We start from the raw sequence: 14,842 nt of genomic DNA, 5'->3' as shown, positions 1-14,842 counted from the left end.
TTGAATGACAAAATAAAGTCACTGAAGCAATGAAACAAAAGTTTTTGGTAGAATACATTAAATCAGGAACTTCCAGAAGGTTTTTACTTCATACTATGAAGGATGGTAGAGTTCAGTTTAGAAAGATAAAGCAACCATTAGATAAGAAGGAATTATTGAGAAAGATTAAACTTCATGAGGACAACATTGCTGAACTTAAGAAGAGTTAGAAGAGTTGGAGAAAGGAAGAGAGTTATTAAGAATGAATTCAAAGGGTGAAAAAAAGGTGAAAAAAAGGTGAGATGTCACCTTCACCTAAATTTATTTTTGTGCTATGTTTTCATACGTGTGAGGGTGGTGATATCATTAATTTTAAGTTTATTTTTTATTTTTTATTTATTTTATTAAATGACAGAACAAAAGCAACTCATCAATCGAAACAGTATAAACAACATACATTTAAACATTTATTCTTCCTTCCTGAGATAACATGTTCTTTCATACATCCAGACCAGGAGATTTCATTGACTGTTTTAAAGATTGTATTAGTTATTATAAACAACGTTATGATATGAAGTTAATGTTAACAAGATATGCATTAAAATTGAGAAATTTATGCTTCAAGTATGACTACAATAGGTTAACATGAGATGAAGATATAGAAGAACATTTATTTGAGAACGTTTATTTTTTCATTAGTGATTCGTTAGTGAGTTAGTAGTGAAGTGGTTGGCGGCTTTGTAAATATTTAAGTTAAGTTAGTGTTATCGTTTGATTTGTAAAATATACGTTAACGGTTTTGTAAAGTGTCAAATTTACATATAATGGGTAAGTAGGTGCGCAGTGCCACAGTACCCAACTAACCCATACTAACTATCTTTTCAAAGTTTGCCTCAAAGACATGTCAGATACTATAAAACATACTATCACAGAAGAAGAAATCAAAAAAATTGTACATATTCAATCTGCATTATTTCAACTATTCAACAATCCAGAAAGTCCTCCTTCCAACCTGGAAATTTTACAATCATTAATAGAACGCACATTCAAACTTGGTCCCCCATTGTGGGATTTTTTATGGAGGGATGGGAAAATACGGTCACAACATTTTATTTTTACCCCACTGTTCTTATCATGGCAATCGAAATATTCAGAAGAATTGGTATTCCGCTCTTATTTCATCCGAAGACACTTTTTCCTTAGTATATATATATTAAAACAATAATGAGAAATCTCAAGTGTGTCTGGAGAGAGTTATTTCCGAATGCACATATGATGTTTTTCAACTTTTTCAACTTTTTTGAAATCATTCGTTGTTATATTGATGAATTTTTTCGATTTGTCATAAAAATTGAAAAAAGTCAAGGAAAATGATAGAATAAATATGCACATTTTATAGGCAGTTCGAATGATCATCCAAACAAAATATTTTCAAATAATTATTATTTATCCAATAATTTGATGAATTTTCATTTTTTAAAATAATATTATATTCTTTATTTTTATGCAGTAATTAATATGATTTCAATGATAATTATCATTATTTCTTGACATTTGAGTCTGATAATCTCATTGTCAGATTACTATTCAAATTAAATTTATCGGCGTGAATCGTTATACAGAATTTTAATAGCAAGCTTTTTTTGGTATTTGAAAAATTTTGGAGTTGGCAATTATTAAAAAAGAATAGCAACAGTTGCATATGCAAAAAATATAAAAGAAAAAATAAATTCATTTTTGACTACTTTACACTGATTGATTTTTTTATAAAAATATTCAAAATCTGATCGGCGACAATCGGGATGAGCGATATTGATCCATCTCATCATGTGCAGCAGCTTTTATATGAAAATCAACAACTCCATAATGAAAATAGCGAACTATTGTCAAAAGTTCATGATTTAATATCAGAAGTAACTTCCTTAAAGTCGAGTTTAAATTCTGGGTCAATTATTACTACCACAACAACGGAATACATGGATCCTCCGACTCGTGGAGAAGTTACAACAATGATGCAAAGCATTAGAAAGCAAAGCCAAGATAAAACGGATCACATTAAGAAGAAATATAAAGAAGAATATAATAATCTTTTGAAGAAATACCAAGAACTCAAGGCAAAATACGTATATCTGGAGAGTTTAAAGGAAACTGAAAGAAAAACGGATATTGATTTTCAGGAACACCTGGAAAAAACATCCACGGATCTCAACAACTCTAAAATTCAGATTAACACGCTAAATGACACAATTAAAAGACTTAAAAGTGAAAATAAAGATCTAAAACAAGAAATAACGGATTTAAATTCAAAGATTTCTCAGCAAGATCAGTTTTATAAGACCGATATTGAAAGAATTCGTGAACAACTTACAACATCTAAGATAGATTTTCAACATATGCAAATAGAATTTGAGCAAAAAATTAATAATTTGACAAGAAAGAACTCTTTACTCAGTGATACTAATAAAAAGCTTAAAGATCAGATATCAGAAGCCGAAACTACTCAATCTTTTCTCCAAAATTCAACAAATTCATCAAAGCAACAATTTGAGCAAAGCAAGTCAGAATTACTCCAGAAGATGCAAGAGCTCTCAGATCTTCATGTAAAAGTCGAAACATTGGCCACACAAAATACTAAAATTTCTTCAGAATTAAAATCAGCAAAATTACAACAAGGAGAATACATAGAAAGAATTAATACATCGACAGAAAAGATAAGATCGTTACAGATCGAACGAGACGAAATTTACAACCAAAACAAATTATTTAGAAAACAATTAACAGAAAAAGATAAAGCAATTCAAGATGCTCAACTCAAAATACAAGAAATAGAGTATGAACGCCAATTAGTTCAAAATCAAAGTATTCATGACTCAGAAAGCTTAAATAAAGAAATTTCAAATTTGCAAAAGGAAATTGAAGATCTTAAAGGACAAATTCATAAAGAAAAGTCTATTGAAAAGCAATTGGTTAAAAAACTAAACGATTTCTCAACAAAATTGCAAAATGTAAATACTCAAGTTGTAAAAGAGAGAAATAACCGATCAATTGCAGAAGAAAGCCTCAAAACACTGAAAATTAAGATGGATGAAACAGATACAATTAGAAAATCTATTGAAGAGGAAAGAAATCAGCTCATTGAAAAAATTTCAACCGCAACTTCAGAAATTGAATCAAAGAATAATGAAATCACTGATCTTAACTCTAAAATCAGGGTTTTAAGGCAACAGAACCTTGAAATGGACGAAAAAATGAAATTCTTAGAATTAGACTACAAAGATAAAATAAACAATGCTGAGGATAAAGAAAGAATCAAGCAATTAACAGATAATCTTGAATCAATGAAAAACGAACTTCGAAATTCAAATAATTCAAATAAGAATTTCGAACAAGAGATTCAAGAGCTCAAACTCCAGAATGAACAATTAACACGTGATTCCAATAAGAAGAGTTTAGTTATCAATGACTTAAACAATTCTCTCAAAGAAGAAGGCCAAAAATTAATCCAAGCAATTGAAGAAAGAAAAGATGCATTGTCAAAATCAGAACAATCGAAACAAGAAAATTCCGAGCTGAAGAAAGAAGTTATTAAACTAGAAAACGACATTTCTTTCTTAACATCTCAAATCGAATCCCATAAGAAGACAATTGAAGAAAACTTGAATCTTTCTTCTTCAGAGAAAATCCAATCTGCTCAATTAGAAGACACAATCAAAGATTTGACAATTCAGCTTCAAACTGAAAAAGAAGCTCATCAAAATGCAAAAGACCTCCTTCAGTCATTGACATTGACTGCTGAAGATCAGAAGAGATTGTTGACCGAATCTTCTGATGAAATAAATGGTCTAAAGAAGAACAATGAACAACTCAAAAGAGTTTTAGATGAAAAAGAAACTTTAATTAAAAATCAGATGAAGAAATTCTCATATCTTGATGATCAAATTGCTTCATTAAAGGCTTCTCTTGAACTGGCACAACAATCACAAGATAACGAGAAATCAAATTCATCTAAAATTGGCCAAGAACTTGCTGAATCCCAATCAAAAGTTACAGCTCTTACAACACAGATACAAGCAAATGAAAACATTATTAAAGACTTGAAGGACAAAATTTCTGAGAAAATTAAACAAAATGTTGAATCTTCACATGCTATTGATCTTCAAAAACGTATCATCGAGAACAATGAGAAACAGAAGAAAGATTTATCCGATGAAATACAGCGTCAAAAAGATCATATTTCTAAACTTGAAAACCAAATCCAAAATGGAATGATACAAATGAGTGAAATGTCAGTGAATATTGCTTCAGAACAAAAGGATACAATAAGAAAACTCAATGAATCATTGGCAGATACAAACATGAAACTCAATAAATCAGAAAAGGCTCTCAAAGCAGTTACAAAGAAGATGATTTCACAGCAAGAAGAATTAGATAAGATCAAACTAGAAAACAATGCAAACAAAGCTAACATCAAGAAATTACTTGAAGAAATATCAGAGAAAGATGCTAAACTTGACATGAATGAAGCAACAATCACTGCTCATGGTGAAATAGATAAGAACAACAATAGTATGATTGATGAACTTCGTAAAGACAATCTTATATTAAACCAGAAACTTGAAGATATTCAAAACATCAAAGAGAATGAAAAGAAACAACTTCAAGCAGCATTTAATAATAACTTAGGTAAATTACAGACCCAGCACGCCAAAGAAATTGAAGCTGCAAATAGTCAAATTCTTGATTTACAAAGCAAAGTCACCGAATATGAAACAATTATTGAGGATACTGAGCAGAAGATGAATACAGATTCTCAATCATTGAAGAAATTAATTGATGATAAAGCTAAGCTTGAACAAGAATTGCATAATACTCTTGTATCTCTTAAACAAACAGAAGATTCGCTTAATGTTTCCAGTAACAAGTTGAACCTTGCTCAAGAAAAGATTAAAGAAATAACAGAACAAAATACTGATTTACAAGCTAAATTAGAATTATCAGACGACTGTTTATTGAAGAAATCAGAAGAATTTGATAAACTTGCTGCTGATTTCGATGATCTTCAGAATTCATATAATCAAATCGACGAAGAACTTAAAGAAACGTCTGATAAACTCAGTGAAACATCGAACAAACTTAAGGAAACAGAAGAAACACTCAAAGAAAAAGAACAAATCATTAGCTCTCATGAAAATTCGTTTGGCGAATGCACATCAAAGATCCAAGAGCTTGAATCTCTTACAAAGAATGCCCAAGAAGATAACAATCGCTTACTGAAGGAATTAAAGGATACTCAAGATAAATTCAATAATTCTGAAACAGAAAAACAAAGCTACATTCAGAAATTAGATCAAACAAATACAGAACTTGCTGCAACTAAAGATGAATTGGTCAATTTAACAACAGAGAATGAAAACACTAAATCTGAGCTCGAAAAATCTCAGAAGGCAAATGAAAGTTATCAACAAGAGATCAATTCACTCAAAGAATCATTACAAAATGATTCAATTAATGTCCAGAAGCTCAATGAAGCAAATGCCAAGATCGCTGAGTTAATGGATCAAATCAAACAGCATGGCGAAGAAATGTCTATGTCTAAATCAAATTTTGAAAACAAGAATAAAGAATTGTCAGCTAAATTAGCTTTAACTCAAGAAGAAGGCGAAAAGACAATGAAGATCTTTAAGGAATTGGTTAGTATCATCCGTGGAATCCAAGTTTTGCTGCATCCAGAAATTCAAGTTGACCAAACTGATTATGAAGGTGCAATTTCAGCTGCAAACCAGATTCTTCATGAACTTGAAGTACTCCGAAAGTTCTTAACCGATGCACACCATGATATTGAGACTTTGATTAAAGATAAAGCAAGCTCAAAGGGATTAATTGACAGCTTGAGAAACGATATCAATCAGTTGAATCAACTTATTACTCAGAAAGAAAACGAGATACAGAACCTTAGAAGAGAAAATAAGACTCTTAAAGATGATAATGCCTTCTTAAACGAATCTAAAGCCCAATATGATATTGAACGTGAAAACTTAAATAATGGTATTACTAAATTGAGAAATGCCCTTAAACTAACACAAGAACATCTTAAGACTTCAGAAGATGAAAAGAAGGCATCGAAAGATTTGAATGTTCAGTATAGAATTATATTGGATAAAGTATCTCAAGAACATAATCTCAATATAGCATTACCTGATGATTCTGGAAACTAATTTGTTTTTTATTTAATAACTTTGTTTAAAAAACCTTTCTTTCATAATCCTATTGAAATATATTTGTGTTTGTGACAGAGTATTTCTTCTTGAATAATCTTTAATTAATTAAGAATATTCTTATGAATGTTTATGAACTAATTATATTTATGTGGCTTACCACTTTCTAGAATTCTCTCAATTTATTTTGGCACCTAAGTTTTATATCCCAATTTTCTATGCAAAAAAAGAGTCACATTTTGAAGGAAACAAGTGGTTGCTTATAATAAACATGATATGTATTCCATAGTTTTACAACCTTATGATTTTAACCATTCATAATTTTAATGTCTGATCAAGACTTTCTTCCAAGTAAATACAGTGAGTTGAGAAGTATCTATGAATATTATATAGATTCATATAATGAATTGTATCAGCTAAAAACTATAAAAGAAGAAGAATTACGCCAAATTTACAATTTGATCAAAATAGAATTGATCGATTCAAAGATATATCCTTCCAAAAAGATTATAAAAGACATTTTTTATATTATTCCATATAATAATCGTTACACAAAGTCATATTTATCACTTACCAAACTCATTTGTGATGATTATCATGTGGAAGAGGTCAAAGATATTCCAACTATCTCTAACTACATGTTCTATAAAGAATATGGGATCATTTTAGACAAATCTGAAGATTTCGAAAAAATTAAATTTATGAATATAGATATTCATTCAGAGAACACAATTTACAAAGCAATTATGCATAATGATCTAGAAAGATTCATTACATTTACAGAAATCGAAGGATTTAATAAAGATAAAAAACTGCGAAGCGATTTATATCCATATTTTATTAAGGGATATTCTTTACTTGAATTATGTTGTTATCACGGATCAGTTGATTGTTTCAAGTTATTAAGATCTAAATTTAACTCAGAAATAACTCAAAAATGCCTTCAATTTTCATTTTTAGGAGGGAATCCAGAGATCATGAGTGAATGTTTGAAACATCAAACACCAGATGAATTTTGCATGAAATATGCAATTATTTCACACAACATTGATTTTGTTACATTCTTGCTGAATGAATATAATATTCAAATTGATTTAGAATGCTGTGGCGAATATAACAATATTGAATCATTTTTAGTTTCTTTTGATCAAACTTATGATCTTAACAAATTCTTTGTTTATTCTACAATATTTAATATTTCATCACTTTGTGAATATTTCCTTTTGAATGGTGCAAACATCAATGCGAAAAATATAGATGGGAAAACAGCTCTTCATATTGCTACATCTAAAATTAACAATAATAAAGAAATAGTTGAACTTCTTCTTTCACATGGTGCAAATATCAATGAAAAAGATAATTATGGGGCAACTGCTCTTCACAAAGCAGGATACAATAATAATAAAGAAATAGTTGAACTTCTTCTCTCAAATGGTGCAAATATTGATGAGAAAAATAGTTTTGGAAGAACAACTCTTCATAATGCAGCATGCTATAATTGTCAAGAAATAGCTAAACTTCTACTGTCACATGGAGCAAATATCAATGCTAGAGATAATGATGGAAGAACCCCTCTTCATTATGCTACAGACAGTAATAGAAAGGAATTTGTTAAATTACTTCTTTCTCAAGGGGCAAACATCAATGAAAAAGATCTAAATGAAAGAACCGCTCTTCATATTGCGGCGGCTAATTGTAGTAAAGAAATAGTTGAACTTCTTCTTTCATATGATGCTAAAATCGATGAAAAAGATAAAAACGGAAGAACTGCTCTTCATATTGCGACGAAGAATTGTAGTAAAGATATAATTGAACTTCTTCTTTCATATGATGCAAATATCAATGAAAAAGATAAATCGATGGAAAATAAATGCGGAAATACAGGACTAGAAATGGCTAAGTGATTATTTAGCAGGGTAAGTTTATCAATTCTTAAAAAGTTAATTATATTCGTTCTAATTAGTAAACCAATAAAAAATACTCGTATATCCAAACTAGTTGGACGAAAGGTAGACAATTATATTGAATATCAAAAGTATGATTATTTTGGGAGGACTCATTGAATTCCTTTCAATATTGTCCACCTTTGGGTATGCATTAAGATAATGCCTATTCCATTGGAGCCGTACTACCATTGCTGATAGAAGAATCAGATGGCGCACATAGTGTTGTAATACATTCAAAGACAATTACTCCAGATCTTGTATTCAAATACTCTAAGCTAGGAAATCAAACAGAAAATGAAATCAAAAACCATATCGGCATGGAAACTTATTCCCCAGGTTTACAAATTCCATCCAAATACTTTACAAGTTCTCCATACTATAAAAATGGTACTCTAACAAAATATTTGCACGAAAATCCAGATTTAACCAACCATGAACTTGTTGAATTAATTCAAAAAATTAGTAATATGATTCAAGCATTACATGCTAAAAAAATTCTTTGCAGAGATCTTAAGCCAGATAATATTCTGATGGATGACGATTTTAATCCTGTTTACGTAGATTTTGATGTATCAGAGTATAATTCGCTAACAGCTTATGATTTTACAGGAACACCTTTTTATATGGCCCCAGAAGTACTGAGAAATCGATTTCGTGAAGCTAGATACAGTCAATGTGGTACTGAGTCAGACATTTTTTCACTTGGGTGTGTAATAAATTTCATCTTCAATCAAAATTATCCATATACAAATTTGACACCTCTAATTCATCCAGATATCCGTAAACTAATTTTAGAAATGACCCACACAGATGCAAAAAAACGTCCATCAATATTTGATGTAATAGCAGAATGTCAAAAAATTGAGGAAAGCTTTTCTAAAACTGAAAAAAATATAGAAATATTTGGGATTCTAGTGCCCACAGAGATGGGTTTGAAGCTAATTGACGATAATAAACAAGGAATAGAAGCTGAATCTATTGATGCCATTAGTTCACAAGAAACAGAAGCTGAATCTATTGATGCCATTAGTTCACAAGAAACAGAAGATGAATCTATTGATGCCATTAGTTCACAAGAAACAGAAGATGAATCTATTGATGCCATTAGTTCACAAGAAACAGAGGATGAATCTATTGATGCCATTAGTTCACAAGGAATAGAAGATGAATCTATTGATGCCATTAGTTCACAAGGAATAGAAGCTGAATTTATTGATACCATTAGTTCACAAGAAACAGAAGATGAATCTATTGATGCCATTAGTTCACAAGAAACAGAAGATAAATCTAGTAATAATAACAATACAACAAAATCCGAAAATGTTTCTATCAATGATGTCTATTTAAAAATTCTCAACATTCACAAAAAATATAATTCTCAATGGCCTGTTGAAATTTCTCGAAAAATTAATGTTATTATATCTCCACTTGGCAAAAAAATAATGGCAATCCAATTATTTGTCATTGACGATTTTGATGATAAACGTAGTTATAGCAATGAATGTTTGAATGAAGTATTGCATGATCTTCAAGCATTATTGAATCAATGAGTTCGATTTAAAGGAAAATTGTTTGCCTCAAAAATACACTAAACTGCAGTTTAATTGTCAAAAATCAAAAGATGTATGTTCTTACGGATGCGTCCCCCGATAGAAAAAAGGCCGATTCTTTACTCCCTCTGTTGTTAATGAGATATTGTTTGTTTGTTTTTGCATAAATAGAATTTTTCAATAATTTTTGACTGATAATAAGATAAAACTTTTATATTTCCTTAAGAAATGTCTTCTCCATAAGAATTATCAAAGGGTTTGAATATAACGGAAAATTGAATTTTGTGAATTTTTTTATGTCATTTTAATCATGTCTACTAAGGGTTTCGTTTTGCGAAAAAACGTACAATACGCAATTTCGCTAAAAAAACATTTAGCTAGCAATTTCGACCTTTGACTCCACTCAAGACGTCACTTTTTTAATTTTGCGGTATCATATTTTTGGAAAATCTTTATGAATATTATATAAAAAGTCGCTTTAATATCTATATTTCATATTTTTATCGATTTTTAAAGTTTTTGCGAAAAGTATTCAATTATTTTTGCTATTTGGTCGGGTAAATGTCAGATTTGCGACATTTTCTGATATGATATTCAGATTCTACGTTGATAATAATGCTTATAGAACCCTCTTGCTATTGTGTCAAAATTGCGAAACCGATAGCAAAAATATCTCGCAATATCAAAATTGAGATATTGAGTGAATTATGCATTATAGAGATTAAAAATCTGATTTGTGAAAACATCTCATCAGTTTCTAGCTAATTCAAAAATCTTTACTATCTTATTCGATTAAAATGAAAAGGGAATAGTTTCATTATGCTTTAAAGGATAGCCTTATAATATAATCATAGTTTTCGCTCAATATGCAGCATTTTTTTTTCGAAATCTATGGTCAATATCCTAAATACTGATTGCTTTGCATTCATATCTCTTACATTTTCTATACCCACATCACTATTCATTGCTATTCCTATCTTTTTCATTTTTGTTTGTTTCTCATAATTTCTCAAAAAACATGATAACTTGATATTTGTAAATATCATACTTTATAACGTAAATAAGAACTTGACCTATTAAGAAAAGCAGTAATGAAAAGAAAATCTGAAATTCATAAAAATTACAAGTTTCTGATGACAATTAGCTTAATTAAACCAGGTACAAGATTATATAATTGTATTTTCTATCCAATTATCCATATAATATCTTATCCAGAAAAAATAACTTGATCAATACCAAATGATTTTTTAACTAGTAAATAAAATATTTTCTTTACACACACATTGTATATCATAGTTTTTTTTTTTGGTTTCGCAAAACATCCAAAAACAAATATGCTATAAAAGTGACAATTTTAGCAAAACGAAACCCTTATGTCTACTAATATTTCTAATTGTACTATCTATATAATTGTTCAAAAAATTCAAATTCAAATTCCAAGAATGCCAAATCTTACTGATGATCAAACTATTTTTCCTCAACAAGCTGCATTAATTCAACGCTTTGGTCCTAAAGGTGATATTCTTGCAACATCTCAAGGAAATAAACTGTTTTTGTATCAATTTGATAAAAATCTACTTGCAAATCCACAAATTATCGATTTAAACAGTTCAATTTTCAAAATAATTCCGCTAATAGCACCCTCAGGCTCAAAAATACTCGTAATATTTACTAACTTCTTATCTTCGATTTTGAATTGCGCTGCTGATGGTAATATTAACATAACACCATCAGCAAACTTAGCCCCTCAGAGTTCTAATGTACCATTAGATCAAATTAAGTTTGCATTAATACCAGGAGCTTTAATTTTCAATTTTAATAAAAATCAACTCACCGTAATTCCTATTAATGCTGCTAATGAGATTGGAGTTCCATTTATTGTTACAGTTTCGTGTAGTTCGATCATTAGTTTTGTTTCTTTAAACCAAAATAATCACTCAGCACGACTTGCAATACTAACAGAAGAAAACCACGATAACCCCAAGATTAGAATTGTTGATATCGACTTAACTAACAAAAAAGGTACAGAAGATCAAAAAATTGCAATTTCACTTCCTATTGATGCATATATGATTATTCCGTATTTACTTGGCAGCAATCCTATTATTATCTGCTTTACGAATAATAAAGCCATTTTCAATACTTTCATTCCAAATCAAGTTCCAAAATCAACAGCGTATCCATTTTCGAGTCAAGCAAAGCTTGGATGGTTTGCACAGATGAAAGATAACTTTTACGTATTCATTGACGAAAGAGGTTCAATAAAAATATCAGAAATTTCAGAATTTGGAAATTTCACAGTTTCAGATCGAGGAAAAACTTTAATTCCATCATCAGTTATTGCATTAAATGGTAGTGTCCTCTATGTTACCGCGAAAGATGGTCAGGCAGTTCTTCTTGAAGTTACAAAACTAAAAGTAGAAAAAAAGATGACGATTGAAAAAGACGGATCAATCAAAGAATTGCAACAAAGTAACACGCAGCAGACATCACAACCTAAAACACCCAAATCTAAATCTGAAAGACCTTCTCCATTAAGATCAAATAAAAATTCCTTCCAAAGTCCACCATCCAGTCCCATACCCACCGAAAAAGATCTTTCCAAACAAATAGAAAGGCTCTTTGAAGTCCCTGATACAGATATCGATCCAATTTCTTTTAATGATGCAAAAGCATTAAATCGCGAGACAAAAGACGCTCTTGCATTAGCATCTTTCTCCAAAGAATGGGATCAGCAGTTACTCGCTATTCAGAAACTAATGTCCTTAGTTAAAGGTGGAGCTGCTGCTCATCAAACTTTTCTCACTTTTCAACCACAATTTTTGCCAATTATCACTGAAAACGTAACAAGTCTTCGCAGCACATTAGTCAAATATAGTTGCCTGTTCGTTGCTCAGCTCGCCATGTCTCTTGGAAGTTCTTTCGAGACAACAGCCGAACAAATTCTTCCAACACTTTTTAAACCAACTTCAAATGGAACTCAAATCATCGCAGATTGCTGCAAATGTGCTATTTTATCTATCTGTCAATACGTCACCTCAACTAAAATCGCCAAAGCCATGGTTGTACAGATATCTTCAAAAGCGTCTATACATAGAGTCATTTGTGCAAAAGCGTTTTTGATAATGGCAAAACAATGGGACCAAAAACTTGTTGAAAAGATGAAACCTTTTCTTTTACCTGCTGTTGATAAACTTGTAGTTGATGCATCTCCTGAAGCTAGACAGATATCAAGAGAATGCAAAGCTTTGCTAAATCACAAACAACCAAATGCTGAAGAAAATAAAAGAGAAAAAAATTCAAGAAAAAATGGAAAAAAGAACCAAAAATTCAATTTTCAAGAGAAACCACAAATAAAGTTAGATGATGTTAAACAATACATCATAATGGGTGATGAAGCATCTCTTAAAGAGAATGGAGAAATGGTTGCAAAAATTATTGTAGATGGAATGCTTTCGAATTCACCGTTGTTGGCCAATACTTGCTTAACATTATTCCCTAATACAGTAACAATCATTCCTGACTCTTATAAGCCAAGAGTTCAAAGTTTGGTCAATGCAATTTTAATGTATGATAATTCAACGGTCAGAAAGCATAAAGAATTAGCTTATGATGCTTTTAATGCAGCAGGAAATAATATTTCACCAAGTATGGTCGTTGCTGCTGCAATTAAAAATATTCATGTCAAAGATTCAATGGTTTTGGTCACAGATTTTTATAACAGAAATGAATCTTTGATTCCTGATGATGTAAAAGAAGAATATGAGAAGATATTCCCTAAGCAAGACAATGATTCAACATTAGTTTTCGAATCAGGTCCAAATTCACCAGAGAAACCACATCGAAGAGCAGTAGTTTTTGCAGAAAATCCACAAATACCTGAAGTTGTTGTAGGAAATATTGATGAAGAAGAAAATAAAGAGCAAAAAACTTCGATTTTAATAAATTCCGAAAAAGAAAAACCAGAAGAAGCGAAACCAAGGCCAAGATTGACATTTGTTTTGGATAATATTCCAAACTTCCCTCCAAAAGAATCACATGAAGAGGAAGAAGAAACTATTGATCCAGAACAAAAGAAGAAAGACGAAGAACAAAGAAAGCAACCATTTGAAATGACAACAAAGAAACTTGATTTATCTCAAATTAATGAAGAAAATCCAAAACAAGCACAAGAAATCGAAAAACTACCACAAGAACAAATCCAACCAAAAGAAGAGCAAAAGCATGAAAATACAGAACCAAGACCTTCCAATATTATGAATACTCCTGATAAACAACCACAAAAACCAAAGATTTCAAATAATGATGAACAAATTAAACCAAATAAGAAAGAAACTAAGCCAAAAGAAGTTGATTTAAGACCATCAGCGAAAGCCAAAGATAATATTAGGCAATCACCAACTAAAGCTCCATTTGCAACTGATTTTGATCAACCTCAAGATTCATCTATTGGAGAAACTCAACTTCAGAAGCTTATTAAGCGATTAGAGAATCCAGAGATTGCTGACAAATCGCCAATCATCATGAGAATTGCTCAAATTGCTTCAAGATCAGGAAGCAAAGAATATCAAACAATTCTTCCTTCAGTTTTACCATTTTCTCATTCTCAATTTGCAGATGACGCTGCATTAGTTGCAAGCGCGATAATTCGCAGTGTTTCCCACAGCAAGTTGCTTGAGTTTGGAGCTTCTCTTTTAGCACAATGTCCAAGAGAAGCTGCTGAATTCCTTGGCAGATTATCTCATCAATGTTCTCCAGGAGAAATTATTGATGCAGCACCTCTATTCATGGGCGGATTGAAGAATCTTGCTAATGACAAAGAGGCCGTTATCAGAAAGGCCGCCGTTTTTTGTATCTCTGATATGTGGATTTCTGGTGGAGATGATTTCATCCAGGAAATAGAAATGTTACCAGCCTTGACCAAAAAACTTGTCACTCATTACTATACAATCCACAAATAATATATTTTTCTTGTTATTTAATAAATCTTATTTTGTAATTTTTAAAATAATTCTACATGTTCAATTTAAATGAATTAAAACATGTTCTGGAAAAAGGCATTTGAAAAATATCAAGAAGTTTAAGGGTGCACTTTCCACTTTTTGACATGCTCCCATAATATCAATATATCGTTATTGTGATTGCAAAAAAG

At 30.6% G+C, this 14,842-nt stretch overlaps 5 protein-coding genes across 5 annotated transcripts, besides 2 other annotated features; all 5 read left to right on the top strand.

The window, feature by feature from the left end:
• Positions 1–854: part of a mobile genetic element that runs on past the window's edge.
• Positions 855–1,781: 927 nt separating this feature from the next.
• Positions 1,782–2,877, top strand: TVAGG3_0590030 (uncharacterized protein; the record flags this gene model as incomplete). The annotated part of the gene is made up of 1 exon (XM_001306855.2): positions 1,782–2,877. A coding segment is annotated over one exon (1,096 nt), but the record flags the coding sequence as incomplete, so codon positions are not given.
• Positions 2,878–3,215: 338 nt separating this feature from the next.
• Positions 3,216–6,194, top strand: TVAGG3_0590020 (biological adhesion protein; the record flags this gene model as incomplete). Its single annotated transcript, XM_001306854.1, has 1 exon — positions 3,216–6,194. The coding sequence occupies one exon, from the start codon at positions 3,216–3,218 to the stop codon at positions 6,192–6,194; it is 2,979 nt and encodes a 992-aa protein (XP_001306855.1).
• A 326-nt stretch (positions 6,195–6,520) lies between these two features.
• On the top strand, positions 6,521–8,098 carry TVAGG3_0590010 (ankyrin repeat and SOCS box-containing protein 4 family; the record flags this gene model as incomplete). The annotated part of the gene is made up of 1 exon (XM_001306853.1): positions 6,521–8,098. One exon carries the CDS (start codon positions 6,521–6,523, stop codon positions 8,096–8,098), a length of 1,578 nt encoding a protein of 525 aa, XP_001306854.1.
• A 249-nt stretch (positions 8,099–8,347) lies between these two features.
• On the top strand, positions 8,348–9,832 carry TVAGG3_0590000 (protein kinase protein; the record flags this gene model as incomplete). Its single annotated transcript, XM_001329515.2, has 1 exon — positions 9,067–9,690. The coding sequence occupies one exon, from the start codon at positions 9,067–9,069 to the stop codon at positions 9,688–9,690; it is 624 nt and encodes a 207-aa protein (XP_001329550.2).
• Positions 9,833–11,106: 1,274 nt separating this feature from the next.
• On the top strand, positions 11,107–14,662 carry TVAGG3_0589990 (microtubule binding CLASP family; the record flags this gene model as incomplete). Its single annotated transcript, XM_001329516.1, has 1 exon — positions 11,133–14,651. The coding sequence occupies one exon, from the start codon at positions 11,133–11,135 to the stop codon at positions 14,649–14,651; it is 3,519 nt and encodes a 1,172-aa protein (XP_001329551.1).
• Positions 14,663–14,771: 109 nt separating this feature from the next.
• Positions 14,772–14,842: part of a mobile genetic element that runs on past the window's edge.

The sequence above is a fragment of the Trichomonas vaginalis genome, chromosome II (genome assembly GCF_026262505.1).
Source record: "Trichomonas vaginalis G3 chromosome II, whole genome shotgun sequence".
Classification (NCBI taxonomy): Eukaryota; Parabasalia; order Trichomonadida; family Trichomonadidae; genus Trichomonas; species Trichomonas vaginalis.
This window is presented reverse-complemented; position numbering and strand designations above follow the sequence as displayed.